The sequence below is a fragment of the Sarcophilus harrisii genome, chromosome X (genome assembly GCF_902635505.1).
Source record: "Sarcophilus harrisii chromosome X, mSarHar1.11, whole genome shotgun sequence".
In the NCBI taxonomy this organism is placed as follows: Eukaryota; Metazoa; Chordata; class Mammalia; order Dasyuromorphia; family Dasyuridae; genus Sarcophilus; species Sarcophilus harrisii.
This window is the reverse complement of record NC_045432.1, coordinates 5,081,275-5,097,023: the sequence shown is the minus strand read 5'-3', so window position 1 is coordinate 5,097,023 and position 15,749 is coordinate 5,081,275. Positions and strand designations below refer to the sequence as shown.

The window sequence follows — 15,749 nt, the reverse complement described above, 5'->3', positions numbered from 1 at the left end:
GAGCCCTCACCCCCACCCCCCACCCCCCTGGAAAGGAAGGGGCCCGCCCTGGGTGCCCATGTGGCTCTGAGGCTTCCCCATGCTTCAGCAGTAGAATTTAGCCATCTGTGCCCCCCAGCTTCTCCTCAGGCCCTGGGCCCTTCCCAGAGGGGCCTTTCCCACGGCCTCACTACCAGCTCAGGCCTGGCTGGCCCTCCCCTCTCCCCCCATCTCCCAGCTGGGCCCCGCCCCCCTCTGCTGGGGTGACACACCCCTCCCCCTCGGCCCTGGGCCCCAGCCTGCTAATCACACTGCTTTCCAACATTTTTTAGCCTTATATGGGCAAAGCTCTAGGAATCAGGGGCGGGAGAAGGAAGAGCAAACCCCCCTAGTGGGGCAGGGCCCACCTCCCCTCCCATATCCTGCCTTCCTTCCTCCATCTACCCACTCTCTCTCCACCCACCCTCCCTTCTTCCCTGACTTCGGGGCACAACTGCCCCACCCCCTCCAGAGCCCAGATACAATGAGGGAGGAGGTGTGGAGGGGGAAGGTGAGTCAGTCCCTTCCTGCCCCCGAAATTCCGCCTCCTTGGAGCAGAGGGCAGTGTGGGGGAAGGAAGGGGTGAGGGGCCGGCTCCTGGAAAAGCGGGGTGGCTGCGGCGCAGCTGGGCTGCTCCTCCAGAGAGCCAGCTTTTCTGGGGAGGGGGGGGCATCCCAGGCTGCTCGCTTGGGAGAAAAGCCCCAAGGCTCAGGGAGGGGAGGCCTTCCAGGCCCAGCAAGCTCCCTGGGGTGCTGAGCCAAGACAGGTCGGAGCAACCGAAACGGGGCATGGACGAGCGGGCGGGTGCTGGGACATGGATGAGTGGGGCGGGTGCTGGGACATGGACCAGCGGGCGGGTGCGGGCCGGCTTTTACCAATCTGCTCCCTTCCCCCTCAACACAGGAAACAGGGTGGGGCCTGGTACCCAACCCCGCTGGGCTCCCAAGGCCAAGGGTGGGGGGGGGGTGGGGGGGGGAAAAGGAAAGGGCCCCGGAGAAGGGAAAGGTGCAGCAGGCCCCGTGGAGAAAAAAGGTTTGGGGCAAGGGGCGGGCAAACCAGCGCGGTGCTGGAAAAGGGGGGGGAGGGAACCAGCGCCCTGGGGGGTCCCGCTTCCCCAAACCCGGCCCCACCCCCCCTTTGCAAAGGATAGGGGTTGTGATTGGGAATAGGAAGACGCTCAAAACCGGCAATGACAGCCCCCAGACAGGGGTTTTCCCTTTGGGGCCCATTTGTTTCCCCCCCTGGAGCCAGATTACGGTTTCGATAAAGCTGGGAACTTGGGAGACACTGTCCCCCGGCTGTTCACCACAAAAAGGGGTCCCTTCCCAGTTAGTGAGGTCTTTACTGCAACCCCGGGTTTCTTCCTTTTTCTTATTGTGGCCCCCTCACCCATAACCGAGGCACCCCTGGGCGTCCCAGCCCCCAAAAAAACCCCCCCCCCCCGGCTTAGCTCACCTACACGGGGCCACCTTCCATGATTACTCACTCTACTCTGACCCCCTCCTTCCCAGGCGCATGAGAGCTCCCTCTGTTGAGACTCCTACCTCCCCTTGCCCCAGGATCTCCCCACACAAGTCAGCTCTCCTCCAAGCTAGAGGATGGAAGGGCCGCGTCAGGGATTGTTCTGGGGAGAAGCGGAAAATGCGGGAATCCGGGTGGGGAGCGTGAGTGTGGGAGAGACAGGCGACAGAGAAAGTTGGCCGAGGGCTCTCGGGGAACCTCGGGCTGGAGGAAATGGGGGAGAGCCTCCCGGGACAGCTCCAAGGGACAGGAGGACGGAGAGCGAAAGCTGGGGAGGGAGGGAGGTGTGCCAGGCCCGGAGCGGCAGGAGGAGCGCGCTGTCACTGTCCGGTGCCCGCAGAGAAGGTGCCAGGCAGGGCCCAGCCCGGGGCGTTTTCTCTTTAGCCCCGGGACAAGCGGCTGAGGCCCAGCTGCCCCCTAAGGAAGGGAAGGGGAGCCACAGTTTGGACCAACTGCCGGGGAAGTCCCTGCCTGGCCTGGCGGCTCTACCTCTGCCACACCCACCCCTAGCCAGGAAGCGCCCGGCCCTTCCCCAGCAGAAAGGTGCTAGATGACGGCTAGAAGGGAGGGGGCAACGCCCCGGCAGAAGCCCCCCCACGCTTCCGCTCCACCCCGGGGCCCCCACGCTGCCTCAGCCCCCCCCCCCCACGCTTCCGCTCCACAAACAGTTAACAGCCCCGGCAGCATTCCTTCAGCGCCAGGGCAGCGGCGCCTCCCGCCGGGCTCCTCCTTTGTTTAGGGAGCAGCCACCGACCCCAGACACAAATGTGGAAACGGCTCCCCTCTCCCCTCCCCCCCTCCCGCCGCTGGCTCAGTCCTTTAACGGAAGTGCAGGGAGGGGCGGAGAAGTAGCTGGGGGTGACATCCTGGGGCCCCGCACTCCGACAGGTTAGACCAGCTGTGGGCCCTGGCACCGTTGCTTTGGTTCATGCCAGGCCCGGGGAACATGTGTGGGCAAGAAGGTCTGAGACGGGCTGAGTCACAGTTCCGAGGGGGTCTCCCGAGGAGGGGTTGGGAACCCGGCCCGCGCCTCGGATGCCCAGCCCGCGGTGCCCCGCCCGCCCGCGCCGCGGACCGCAGTGCCCCGCCCGGCCTGCCCCCCCTCTCCCTCCCGCGCCCGCTCCGCGCGGCCCGCGCCGCTCACCGATGGACACGAGCTTGATGCTCTCGCGGTCCAGGAACTCGAGCGCCACGGACACGTTCTCGAGCTGCATCTGGCGGAAGGTGGGCCGCTGGTTGTGCTTGCGGTGCATCTTCTTCTGGCTGAGCACCTCGAGCAGCGCGATCAGCCGCAGCCCGTCGCTCAGGTCCGTCTGCAGGTTGCCGATGCGCTTGCTCACGCACTTGAGGTGCTCGTTGCACCAGCGCGTGAACGTGTTCTGCTGGATCTTCTTCCAGGGCGCGTCCTCGGCCAGGTCCTTCTCGGTGGCCGGCATCTCGGCGTCCTTGTCCTTGTCGCCGCCGCCGCCGCCGCCCGCTACCGCTGCCGAAGCCGCGCTGCCGGGGCTGTGGCTGTGGCCGGGCCGCGGGTGGGAGCTACTCATTTTGAAAGCCTGCAGAGGCTGGGGGCGGTGCTGGAGCCCGGCGAGGGGGCGGCCCTCCTTAATTAAAGACGCAGGCACCTAGAGCCGGACGAGCTGGGGGGAAAAAGACACGGCCGTGGGGCGGCTGAGCGATCCGGCCCTTTAAATGGGAAGGGGCGGGGGCGGGCCGAGAGGGAGAAGGGGGCGGAGGGGAGGGGATGAGGGGGCCGGGACCGCCCCTCCACCCTTCTTCCCCTCTCCCTCCACCCCCCACCCCCCGCCTCTCCCCTCTTCCCCGCAGGCCCCCCATTCCCCACTCCACCCAGCGCGGAACCCCGGACATGCTTCCCATTCGGCTCCTGCCTCCCCCCCTCCCCCCTCGGCCGCCCCGATCTCACTCATTCCCAAGCTCAGCCCGAGCCCAACCTCCCCCTGCAGGCGCTTCAAACGCATCCCCGTTTCCCGGTCCGGGGGCTTAGATGGGGGAGGGGGGCGCGGAGGAGGGGGAACCTTCCCTCCCCGACCCCACCTCCCGCTTCTTCGGGCCCCTCCGTCCAAACCCCACCCCTCATGACCAAGCATTTTACGGGTGGGACGAGGCCGAGGAAGCTCGTTCACCTCTCCCTGCCCCCGCGGCCTCGAACGGAACGGACCGGCCCAAAGCCACCCCGCCAGTGGCCGGGCTCTCGGGGCCGGCGGTTGGCCCTCAGCGGCCGCGAGCCCCGTCGGCTAACCTTTGCCCTTCCCTTCCGCGCCCACTCGCGTTCGCGGTTTCTCTAACACCGGGGCCTGCCGGGCATCCGGAGACCCGGGCAGTAAAAGCTTTCCTTTCCGCTCGAAGATGGAGAGCCTCAGTTTCTCCATTTGTTAAAGGGAGGAAAGCGCCCGGGGGCCACTGAGGCGCTCCCCGGGGGAAGAGCTCCGCTCCCCGCCCTCCCCTCCCCCCATGACTTCAGGCCGACATCTTCCCCAACGCCTTCACTGTCTGCCCAGAAAGGCGGTGGATCGGCCGCCCCAGGACCGCTCCCTACCTGGCCGAAGAAGAGGTGGGGGGGCAATCTGCTGACCTTTCCCTTCTTTTCTGACCCCCCTGAAGAGGGAAGGGGCGCCGAAGGAGAGGAGGGCACTCCTCCTTCAGTCTTCCCCTGGGAAAATACTGCTCCCCACCCCCAGATCGGGAAAGATCGGGCCATCTCCCTCCCTCCCTCTCTCCCTCCCTGCCAGAAGCTTGATTAGAGACGGGGGCACTTTTGGCTAAATCCGGCTTGTTAGCTTCAGGCCCCCCTCCACCCTGCCCCTCCCCCCCAGGGAAAGGGGAGAAATGGGGGGCCCCCCTCCCACCCTTCTTAGCCCATCCCCCCAAAGGCCCGCTTCCAAAGGGGGGAAGGGTCCAAGGGGGGGGGGGGAAGGTTGGGGAATCCCCTTCCCTCACCTAGGGAAACAGGCCCAAAGGGGGGGGGCTCCATTTTTTAAATTCCGGGCAAGGGAAAACCAAAGAGGAAAGGGCAGCCCAGGGAAGATGGGGCAGTTCCCAGGCCCGAAAAAAACCGGGGGGGAAAAAAGGGGAGGGGGCGGGAAAGGGAAGAGGGAAAAAAGGGGGGGAGGGAGGAGGGAAAAGGGGGGGGGGGAAGGGGGGAAAAAAGAGGGGGAGGGGGGAAGAAACGGGGAAGAGGGGGAGGGGAGGGGCCAAATGGGGGAAAAGGAAAAAAAAAAAAAGGGGGGCAAAGGTCGGCCGGGGTCAAGGGAAAGGGAAATCAGGGCCTCCGGGGGGTCAAAAGGGGCAAAACCCAGGGAAGGGAACTCGGGCAATCGGGAAATCGGCCAATCGGTCAAAGGGATTCGGGCTAAAAACAAAGGAACCGGAAGTGGATGGCGGAAACAAAGGAAAAATCAGGGGCTAAAAAGGGGCCAAGGGAAAAAGGGGGAAACCGGAAAAGAAGGGAACTAAAGAGGTGAGAGAAGGGATAGGAGCAGGAAGAGAAAGAGTGAAGGAGGGATGGGAACCAATGTGAAGGGCAGGGTTGGGGGTTCTTTTGAAGCCGGACACTGAGCTGCACCTCCCGGCTGCCCCATCTCTGTCCCCCAAATGCGCCTGCGTTCCCTCCTCTTCGGCTCACCCCAGAGCAGTGCCAGCTCTCACTGAATGACCCTTAAGCCCCATCATTGATCCATCTGCCAGGAAATCCTGCGTCAGGCCTGGCCTCTTCCCAACTTCCCCCCTCCCTTCCCCTCCCACCAACAGGGGGGCAGAAGGGCCCGGGTGGTCTTGCGGGGCCTGGCCAAATACGGGCAACTCTCCCTCGGCTCCCTTTGTGAATTACCCGAGGCCTATTTTTAATTCCCAACTGGCCCGTTCTCACACTCGGTCTCCCTAGTGTCTGCCGTGGCCCTCTGGGGAGGGGGCGGCTTCTGCCCCCCCCCTCCCATGTCTCTCTCCCTCGCGGGGGGCTCCGGGTGACAGCCCGCAAAGGCCGCTGGGGCTCCGAGCCCCGGGGGAGCTCTTCTGGGGGAGAGGATTAGTCCCTCCCCGCCTCCCGCCTGGGGAGGGGCGGCTAAGCTCCGCCATTCTGGTTTCCAGGGCCGGGTCCCGGCCGGGGCGGGCGCCCCGCCGGCCAGGAGCGGCGCTCTTCCCGGCCCCCTGGGGCCCCCGGCGGCTGGTTTTTGGGAGACCTGGCCCCGGCCCTTGCTGCCGGGCCACTCTGCTTTCAAACCCCCGGGACATCAGTTAAAAGGAGGGGGCCCCGAGGAACTAGCCTCCACTGTCCTCTCGCGCTAGGGATGCTGGGATTCTCCCCCAGACGGCTGGAGATTGCAATGCGGGCGTCTGGACGCTAGGGGACGCCCCATCCCACGCCTCAGAAGCTCCCCCGTCCCGGGAAGCCGAAATCCAGCCCTTTCATATTTTCCCTTATTTGGAATGGAGGCTGAGGAGTCGGACGCGGCCTCGGCCCCACGCCCCTCTCTTGGCGCGCGGCCCGCCCGCCTCCCCGGCCCGGGCCGCAGTCTCCGAGGGCCAGCGTGAAGGCCACGGGGCTCCTTCTCCCCCTCCCCCTTCCTGGGCCGACGCCGGGCCGCTTCTCCTTGAGCCCCAAGTGGGGCGGAGGGAGGAGGCGGCCCCTGTCCGACCTCCGCCCCAGGCTCGGGCCGGCCCGACGGCGCAGGGCGGCCCCTCCCCAGCTGGAGAAGGGGAGCCCGCCAGGTGGTGGGGACGGTCACAGGGGCTGGCAGCCCGGGGCGGGGCGGGTCTCCCCCATCCTCCACCGGGGCGCAACACCTCCTGCTGGGGCTGTGCCTAACGGGGGGAGGGGGGGGGGGGCGAGGACAGTGGCGTCCGCTAAAAAGCCGGGACCGGCCCAGATCAGCCGGGAGGCCCCTCGCCGCGGCCGCCAACGCCCCTCCCGGCCGCCCCGGCCGCGCTCTCCGGAGCAGCCGCAGGGGAGCTGTGGGACCAGGGGCGCGGCCCGTCTGGCCAAGGAGGCTCCCGGGGGACATTTCCCCAACATGGCCCCGTGGGGGCCCCCCCCCCCCCCCAACCAAAAGATTCCCCCCCCCCCCTTCCCTTCCCCCTTTTCCCCTTTCTTCCCCCTTTCCTTCCCCCTCCCCCCTTTCCTTTCTGCCTTCCCCCTTTTTTCCCCCCCCCCCTTTTCCCTTTTTTCCCTCTTTTTTTTTTTCCCTTCCTTCTCCTTTTTCCCCTTTTTCCTTCCCCCCCCTTCTTCCCCTTTCCCCCTTTTTTTCCTCTTTTTCCTTCCCTTTTCCCCCCCTCCCCGTTTTCCCCTTCCCCTTTCCCCCCCCCCTTTTCCCCCCCCTCCCTTTCCCCTTTCCCCTCCCCCCCCTTCCTCCCTTCTTCCCCCCCCCTTTGCCCCCCCCCCCCCCCCCCCCCCCCCCCCCCCCTTTCCCTCCCGCCGGGCCCCCTGCCCTGCCCCCCCCCCCCCCCTTTTTGGGGGGGGGCTAAAAGACCTGAAAGGGGGGGTTTGGGGGGCCCTTTTGAGGGGGCCCCGGCCCGGGGGGGGAGCGGGGGCGGGGGCCCCCCCCCCCCCCCCTTTTGGCCCCGGGCCCCGGGGCCTCCGCCAGGGGCTTGCCCCACCGGGGGCCGGGGGGTGGGGGGGGGGGGGCCCTCCCAGGCCGGGGGGGGGGGCCCCGGGGGCCCCCCCCCGAGGCGGGCGGGGGGGGGGGGAGCCCGGGGGCCCGGGGGGGGCCCCCCCGGGGGGGGGGGGCCCCGGGGGGGGACCCCGGGGGGGGGGGCCCCCCGGGGGGCCGGGCCCCGTGGGGGGGCGGGGGGCTGCGGGAGGCCCTCCCGGGGCCACCCTTGGTCGGCCCCTGGGTACCGGCCGGGGGAAAATTTAAGGAACCCGGGGGGGGCAGGGAGAAAGGAAAGGGGGGAGGGGGCCGGGGGGGGCCCCGCCCCGGGGAATGGGGTTCCAGCCCAAGGGGCCCCCAGGGGGGAACCCCCCCGGGGGGGGGGGGCCCGGGCCCCGGCGTCCCAAGCCGTGGGGAAAAGCCCCAGTTTGGGGTCGGGGCGGGCCTCCCGAAAAAGGAACAATGGGGGGAGGGAGGAGCCCCGGTCCCAGGGGACCTCCCCTTCTTGTTCCCGAGAAAACCCCTAGAAATAATTGGGGCCCCAGGGTGTTTGGGGCCCCGGCCCTGGGACCCTCGGGAGGACCCCCGCCCCCCAACCCCCCGCCGGCCCCCAAAAAAAAAAAAAACCAAACCTCGGGGCCCACCGGGATACCGGAAAACGGCGGTCGTTTTCTGGGGGTTTTTTCGTTCAAGGCCCTAGGAATTTTAGGGGGGCCGCCAGGGGGGCCCCCAACTTCGGGGCACCGGGGAACCCGGGTGGGGCCCCCTAAAGGCCCCCAAAGCCTGGAGGGGGCCCCCGGGGGCCCCGGGGGAAAGGGGGGGGGGGGCTTGGGAGGGCCCCCCCCGGCCAACAGGGTCCCCCGGGGCAAGGTCCAAAAGGGGGGCCCCAGAGGCGGGTGGGGAGTTCCCCACCCAAAACCCCGCCTCCTCCGGGAAGAGGGGCCGGGCCCGTCCCTTTCGCCTTCCGGGGGGGAGGGCTCACCCGGGACCCCATTCTTTTTTCCCTTCCCCATCCCTCAGCCCAAAAGGAGGCCCATAGAAACCTTTTTTGAATCTCTCTTCCATGCCGGGCACCGAGGAGCTACAGAGACAAACCGTGGCCGAGGTCGCCCCCCCCCCTCCCTGGGGGCCCAGCCTGGCTCCCCAGGTTCAAGACTTAGGGATGGGAGGGAGCTTAAGGGAGACGGGGTAACTGGGGAGACGGCCCCAGCAAGTAGGGGGGACGTAACCGAGATCTCGGTGACAAGGCGGAGAGAGGAGCCTAAAGGGTGGCAGATCCCAACCTTCCAGCACCCCACCGGCTCTAGGTCCTCCGGAGACCCCAGGGAACTGCTTGGACTTAAGGATTCCAAAACCGGGGACCAGGGCCTCTGAGCAGGGGCCCCTCCCTCAAGAGACTCCTAAGGCCCAACGGCCGGCCGGGCGTCTGGCGGGGTGTGGTTCCAACAGGAGACGTAAGGCTCTGACCTAGCAGCTCAAGTGGGGCCTGGGGGAGAAGAGGGTCCCGAGCGACTCCCGTGCACCTTACGGATCATCTTCACTGAGCAGCCCCGGGGCTGCCTCCCTTTTCCAGGAAGCCATTCCCCACTGGGCCCCGTGGCAGGGCCCAGCCCGGCACCCTGCGTCTCTTGCTTTTTCACTCCTTCTTCCATCTCCTCCAGCACCACATGAGCTCACTGAGGCAGGGACTGCTTCGCTTCTGGAGGCTTCTCTTCATGGAGACCGAGGCCCAGGGTACCCCCCTGGCGCTTGCTGCAGCACCCAAACGAGGGGAGCTGGGTGGTTAGTAGGCTTGCTCTCCTGACCTGTCACTAACTGCGGCACCTTTTCCCACTCTGGGACTGAGCTCTATCCCGCCCCCCGGTCCTTCTCCTCTATAGGACAAGGGTCCCCCAGATCCCTTCTGGCTCTGACGGGCCGTGTTTTACTCAAATGTTTCCCAGCACCAGCCGTGGAGGAAGACTTTAGCTTCTGGCTCCATCGGGAGAAAATCAGCACGGGCTTCTGGGGAAGCCCGGCTTATCTGAAGGAAGAGACTAGAGTGGCGTCCACACCCCGGGCCCACTGAGGCCGGCCCTGCAGGTCCTACAGCAACTTGAGGAAAGTGTCTCTTTTGTGCCTCTTTTCCCCTCTTTAGTCTAAGCAGCAGCAGCCTCCAACCCCGAGTCTCCATAATACCAGGAAGCTGTCCCGGACGGGCCTCCCCGTGCCTGCCTGTTTTCCAAGCAATTATTGTATTGACCAGCCTCATTCCCCCTCTGCATTGGGACCTGGGAAAAGGCTACTCCGAGAAACAAAGGGAAGGAAATAGGCCTCATTCTTGGCCTCTGAAATCACTGCACACACTGGCCAAAAACCTGCCTGTTCTCCCTCTTCCTCTCATTCTTTTTCTCTCATTTTCCTTTCTCCGTCTCCCTCCCTCCTTCTGTTTTCTCTCTCTCTCATTTTCTTTTCTCCCTGTTTTGTTTCCCTTCCTCCTTCTGTTTTCTCTCGTACACTTTCATTTTCTTTGTTTCTCATTTTCCTTTCTCCCTCTGTCTCCTTCCGTTTTCTCTCTCATTTTCCTTTCTCTGTCTCCCTCCCTCCTGTTTTCTCTCTCTCTTTTTTTTCTTTCTTTTTCTTTCTCTGTCTTTTTCTTTGTTTCTTTCTTTTCTCTCTCTCATTTTCCTTTCTCTCTCTGTCTCCTTCCTTCTCTGTCTCCGGCTTACTTCCTCCTTCTGCCTTATTTCACAATATTTCCATCCAGACCAGCCCCCTGTGTCCAGGCCTGGGGGACAAGGGTGTGGTACCAGCCAAGCCGAAGAAGGCTTCTGGGTGTCTTCCTGATCCTTAAGCACGCCCTGATTTCCTGAAGCCCGCTGCGCCTCCCCCTAAGCCCCCGGCCTCCCTGACCTGAGCTATTCCTCATCACCCACACAGAGAAGAGAAGACTTTCTTCCTCCCTCAGTGTTTTTTCCTGGCTTTGGGTACAGTGGGGTGAATCTCTGGCTGGAAGTTTGGCTCCATTACCCTGCTGTCAGAAATTGGGGGGAGGGTGTGCTCAGAGTCCCTAATCCTCCCAAGCTCAGTGAGAGTTGGTTGTGTTGGAGGCTGTGACGTCCCGTCCCGAGAAGCGGGGGTGGGGGAGGGAACTGTGGACTGAAGCTCCAGGGTTCCTCTCTCCCTAAGTTGGAAGGGGCCGAGCGAGTGAGCAAGGCTGAGTGAGGCCCCCGTCCCCAAGCCGGGACCTTCCCTAGTGTGCTCGCGATCCCCGGGATGCACGTTTGCCCTGCTTGGTGCTGTTGTTTCTGGGCCAGCCCCTGGATCTGTAGCACTAGCATCTAGAGGTTCCTGCCGCCCGAGTCTCCGTGCTCGTTACTTGGGCTGGAGATTTAGGGTACTTAGATTCTAACGGGGCTTGTAGCTCTGAATAAGAGGCAAGGCCTGTAACAAGTCAATCCTTGGCTCTGTGCCTCAGTTTCTCCACGGGAGGGAGGGGCTAATCTCCGAGGCCCTTTCCACCTCGGTCTCTCGTTTTCCCTGACCCAGATGAAGGGAAAAGTCACAGTCTTACCTGCGTGGGGACTCGTGGGAACGAGGCCTTCAGTTCCCGCTAGAGGCTCTTCCTTTGTATTTTCTTCTGCTGGAGGCCCTGGAGCGGGAGACTTGCCTGGAAGGAGGGGCGACAGGAAGTAGGTGTTTCTGGTGCCCCTCCGCAGCCCCCCGGCACGGGCAGGGAGGCCGGGAGATCTCTGCAGTCACCCGTCCCCCCGCTCTCTCCCTTCCCTCGGCCGGGACCGCTCACCGGGAGCTTGGGACTCTTCCTTCCTGCCACCGGCAGACGTCTCTGGCTCAGACGGGCCGCAAGGTGGAGAGGGGTAGACAGAGGCCTCCTCTGCTTCTGGAGGAGTGTGGGCCGGGTGCCGGGGGTGGGGGAGGGGGCCGCACGTATGGGACACCACGAGAGTCTGCGGGGTGCGGCCGAGGCGGCAGAAGTGGCCGTGCTGACGACGGCGGGGGACGGCCGTGGGCCCGAACTCGCGCACAGACACGCGAGGCAAGGGCTGGAAAAGAGCTTCCAGGGTGTGGATGCCCAGCCCCCTCCATTCGCCGGGGGCAAAGGAGGAAACTGAGGCTTCAAGAGAAGGGACTTGCCTGGGGTCACGCGAGCGCACACAAACACATCTGAACCCAGGGGCAGGAGAACCCGGGGGCAGGGGCCAAACCCCCCCCCCCCCATTGGCCTTCCTGGCGGGGGGCACCTGCCATACACTAGGGCTCCGTGCTGGAGGTGAGGGGAGAGGAACCCCGATGCTAGCTGGGAAATACGGGCAACCTGTGTTCGGAGCATGTCCGAGAGAGACAGATGAGACAGTTAGGCAGGGGGACAGGGGGGAGGGGAAGGGGCTTTCTAAGGTCACGCGGCAGGGTCTGAGGGGCGGAAAGAGGCCGAGAATGAGGAGCAGACACTGAGCTGGAAAGATCCCAACGGTCATCGTCTTCTTTGAAAGAGGGGGAATGGAGGCCCGGGGAGCTCGGCCGGGCTTCGGGCTGAGGTCTTGTCCAAGCGCAACTTGGGTTTTTCATTGAGAGATGAAGCAAAGAGCAGATGAGGAAGGCACGTGGTGGGCGGGCGGAAGGGCTCCCTGGTCTCACCTCTCCAGCTGCTCCCCGAGCGGACTTGGGGTCTCTCCCGGCTTCTGGCTACTGGGGTCCCTGAGAACGTGGCTCTCTGTGGGGGGAGGGCAGGGGTGGGGCTCAACGGGGGAGGGGCCAGGCCCCAGGGGAAGCGCCCCCCATCTCCCCCCAGAAGGCCGGGGGTCCCCGGGAACGTGGGGCCCATCCACGTGCCCGGGTCTGGCGGCCCCCGGGGAACGGCGAAGCTGGAATTCCAGGCCTCATAAGGAAACAGCCTCCTTTTGGCGCACGGGGTGGAGCTATTTATGCCACCCAGGGGAGCCGGGAACACTGAGTCAGTTTCTGCCTGTAGAGGTGGGGATGGAGGGACACACACTCACACAGTCACACTCTCTCTCACCCACACACACACACACACACACTGTCTCTCTCACACACACACATCTACACACTCTCACACACACACTCTGTCTCTCACATACTCACCCACACACACTGTTTCTCTCCACACACCCCTCTCTCCTCCATCACCCACCCCACACACTCTTCTCACACACACTCCACACTTCTCACTCACTCCCCTCTCCACCTCACCACACACACTTCTCCTCACACACACACACTCCCCACACAATCACTTTGTTTCTCCACACACACCTTACTCCTCCGTCTCTTTCCCACACCTCCTCCATCCTCCACACACACTCTATGTCCACACACACACTCCACACTGTCTCACTCCTCCACTCTCTCACCTCCAACACACACTCTTCTCTCACACACATACACCCCCCACAATCACTTTTTCTCCCAACACACATCCACCCCCTTCTCTTTCTACCCCACTGCTATAAACCTCCCACACACTCTATGTCACACACACACTCACACACTGTCTCACTCACTCACACTCTCTCACACTCAGCCACACACACTCTGTCTCTCTCACACACATACACACATCCCCCCACACAATACACTTTGTTTCTCACACACACATACACTTACATACACACTCCGTCTCTTTCATACACACACACTCACTCATACACTCTCACACACACATACCCACACACTCTCTCACACACACACTCACACTCTCACACACATACACCCCCCACACACTGTCTCTTTCTCACACACACATACACTCACACACACTCTGTCTCTTTCACACACACATTCTCACTCCCATACACTCACTCTCATACACACACACACTGTGTTTCTCACACACACATACACTCATACTCTCACACACATTCACTTGACCCTCTCACATACACATATACACACACTCACTCTCACGCACACATACACACATTCACTTATTTGCCCCTCACACACACCCACACACTCACAAACACTCTCTCACATACATACACACACCCACACACTGTCTTTCTCAGACACACACTTTTTCACACACATACACTCACACACACTCTTTCACACACATTCTCACTCATACACTCACCCTCATACACACACACACACTGTCTTTCTCACACACATTCACAAACACACTGTCTCTCTCATACACACACTCTCTCTCTCTCTCACACTCTCACCCTCATATACACACACACTCTCTGTCTCTCTCACACACTCACTCATACACTCACAAACACTGTCTCTCTCACACACACATTCTCACTCATACACTCACCCTCATACATACACACACACACACACACACACACACACACACACACTGTCTCTCTCACACTTTCACCCTCATACACACATACACTGTCTTGTTTCTCTTTCACACACACACACTCACTCACCCCTCTCATGTACACACACACACACATTCACACACTCTCACACATACATACACTCACACTCACACACACAGTCACTTGCCCCTCTCACATACACACACACACACACACACACACACCCTCGCTGGCCCCTCTCTTGAGCAGTCTTACCACGTGTGTGCCCCAGGGTGATGGCTCCTTCTGGGACCTGTGGAGTAGATACTTCTTGAAGTCTGAGAAGGATGGGCCAAGGGAGACAGGGCAGAGAGCAATAGGGTGGGGAGGGGGAAGCAGAAAAGGGATCGTGTTCTCCCAAGTCCCAATACCAGCGACGGGATTGGGGGGCAGGTCACCTGCTCGTTTTAGGGTGTGGGGAAGGGCCCGCCTGGGGTCACTCACCGAGCCTTTCAGCTCCAGATTTGGGTAGTTCTCTCTTCTCTGGCAGATACTAGGAGGATTAGAGGCCGGCGGACCTTCCCGAGCTTTAGCAGCAGCTTCCTTTCCTCTGGGGCCCTTTCCCGTTTTCCGAACGGGAGCCCCGAATGGATCTCGGCCTCCCTTCACACCTGGTTTGACTTCCTCAGGGGCCTGCCCCAGGGAGGCCTCCGTCTCTTGAGCTCGGATGTGGGGCTCCCCCCGACTGCCCCGGACCACCAAGGGCTGAGGGCGGGCCGCGGCTGCCGGACTTGCCGAAGCTCCCAGGGCGCGTTCCGGGCTGCCCCGTCTGGCAGCCATCGCGGCCCTGGCCCTGGCCCTGGCCCTGGCCCTGGCCCTGGATTTGGCCTTGGCCTCCAGCTGATCCAGGTGGAGCTGGAGCCTGCACTGTAATTCCACCCCGAGCGCCATGGCTTGGATAGCCTCACTCTCCTCATCCTCCTCCGCCGATCCAGGAATGCTCAAGGCCTCCTCCTGCAGCCAGCAGCCCCCCCCTTCGGCCCCTCCGTAGCCCCACACTTTCAGCTCTTGGGGAACTTCTTCCTCGGAACTATCGGCTTCCGATTCCCCTTGTGGGGGGGTTGGGGCTGGCTGTTTTTCGAGGGTGGAATCAGTTGGCTCATTTGCCACCTTTGCTTCTTGCTTCTTAGTGCTCCCCTCCATTTTTCTTTACAATTGCTCCCTGGAGAATCAGACGGGGAGGAAGGAAGAAGCATTTATATGGTGCATACTGTGTGCCGGGAGGCAGTCAGAGGGTGCCAAAGGGGATAGGGCGCCAGACCTAGAGTCAGAGAGTCGTCTCTTTCCGAGTTCTGATCCGGCCTCAGACACTTCCTAGCTGTGTGACCCTGAGCAGGTCACTTCACCCTGATGGCCCCAGCTTCCTCCTCTGCAAAATGAGCTGGAGAGGGAAATGGCAAACTACTCCATTATCTGGCAAGAAAACCCCCAACGGCCACAAAGACTCGGACGGTCGAAATGACCGGACAGCAAACTGCGTGGCAAGGAATGTCGGCTAGCTGTTGCTAGCTTTGTTTTGCGGTTGAAGAAACTGAGTCAGGCCAGGTGAAGCGTCCTGCCTAGGGTCACGTAGCCAGGAAGTATCTGAGGCCATACCCAGGGCTTTTTCTAGCCTCCTCTGTTCTCCCAGTCACTGGGCAGTAATTGGGCCCCGACCCCAATAGAGCATATAAGCTGCTTCATGTCCACTGGTCCTCCTTCACCATCTGTGGAACCCAAACCTTATTGCCTCTTACTGGGGTCCTTGCCAGGAGAATTCTGGCTTTTTTTTCCCCAGCGTGAGGACCCCGTCCCCACCCCTCTCCGTACTCCCACCTCGCCACCCCAATGCAAAGTACTGGGTTTAGGCGTGAGCATCGACGACTCTACTCGACCCACCCGGGTCCAAGAACTCCCAGAGATATCTTGGACAAAGGGGTTCTGCACATTTTCTCCCTTACTACACAGCGCCACGCTTGAGGCCAGGGGCTGCCTTTTGCCTCTCTTTCTATCCTCAGCACTCGGCACAGGGCCTAGCATACAGTAGGAGCTTAAGAAGTGCCTACTGCCTGCCCGGGATGAGGCTGGGGCTGGGGCCGGGGACCGGCCTGGTTTCTCTTGAGCAGAACCACTACTTGGGGGAAGGTGGCAGAGTCATAACAGCAACCACATGGGCCTTCTCGCTTCTCCACCCTGTGGTTTTGGGTGCAAAGCTGCCGGGAGGCAGGGGCTTGGGCGAGAAGAACAAAGCGTCCCACAGCCTCCTGCGCTCCACTCACCGCAAACCAAGGTG

General features: G+C 62.7%; 2 protein-coding genes across 8 annotated transcripts in view; both read right to left on the bottom strand.

Annotated features, from left to right (window-relative positions):
• The window catches only part of FLNA (filamin A), a 45,240-nt gene extending 42,053 nt beyond the window's left edge, over window positions 1–3,187 (bottom strand). Inside the window, exon 1 of one of the 2 annotated variants that reach the window (XM_031944745.1) lies at window positions 2,684–3,187. In XM_031944745.1, the coding sequence (XP_031800605.1) occupies window positions 2,684–3,083 (400 nt within the window). In that variant the 5' untranslated portion in view covers window positions 3,084–3,187. The remainder of the gene's footprint in view (window positions 1–2,683) is intronic. The other variant, XM_031944746.1, reaches the window with a different exon arrangement.
• A 5,000-nt stretch (window positions 3,188–8,187) lies between these two features.
• The window catches only part of LOC100931969 (uncharacterized protein Rv2082), an 8,703-nt gene continuing 1,141 nt past the window's right edge, over window positions 8,188–15,749 (bottom strand). For 3 of the 6 annotated variants that reach the window (XM_023507200.2, XM_031944489.1, XM_031944487.1), the window contains exons 2-4: window positions 13,922–14,639; window positions 10,924–11,850; window positions 9,736–10,788 (exon numbers count right to left, since the gene is read on the bottom strand). In XM_023507200.2, the coding sequence (XP_023362968.1) occupies window positions 11,611–11,850; window positions 13,922–14,620 (939 nt within the window). In that variant the 5' untranslated portion in view covers window positions 14,621–14,639 and the 3' untranslated portion in view covers window positions 9,736–10,788; window positions 10,924–11,610. Of the gene's footprint in view, window positions 8,892–9,735; window positions 10,789–10,923; window positions 11,851–13,693; window positions 13,731–13,921; window positions 14,640–15,749 lie in introns of those variants that run through there. The other 3 variants (XM_031944488.1, XM_031944490.1, XM_031944486.1) reach the window with 3 other exon arrangements.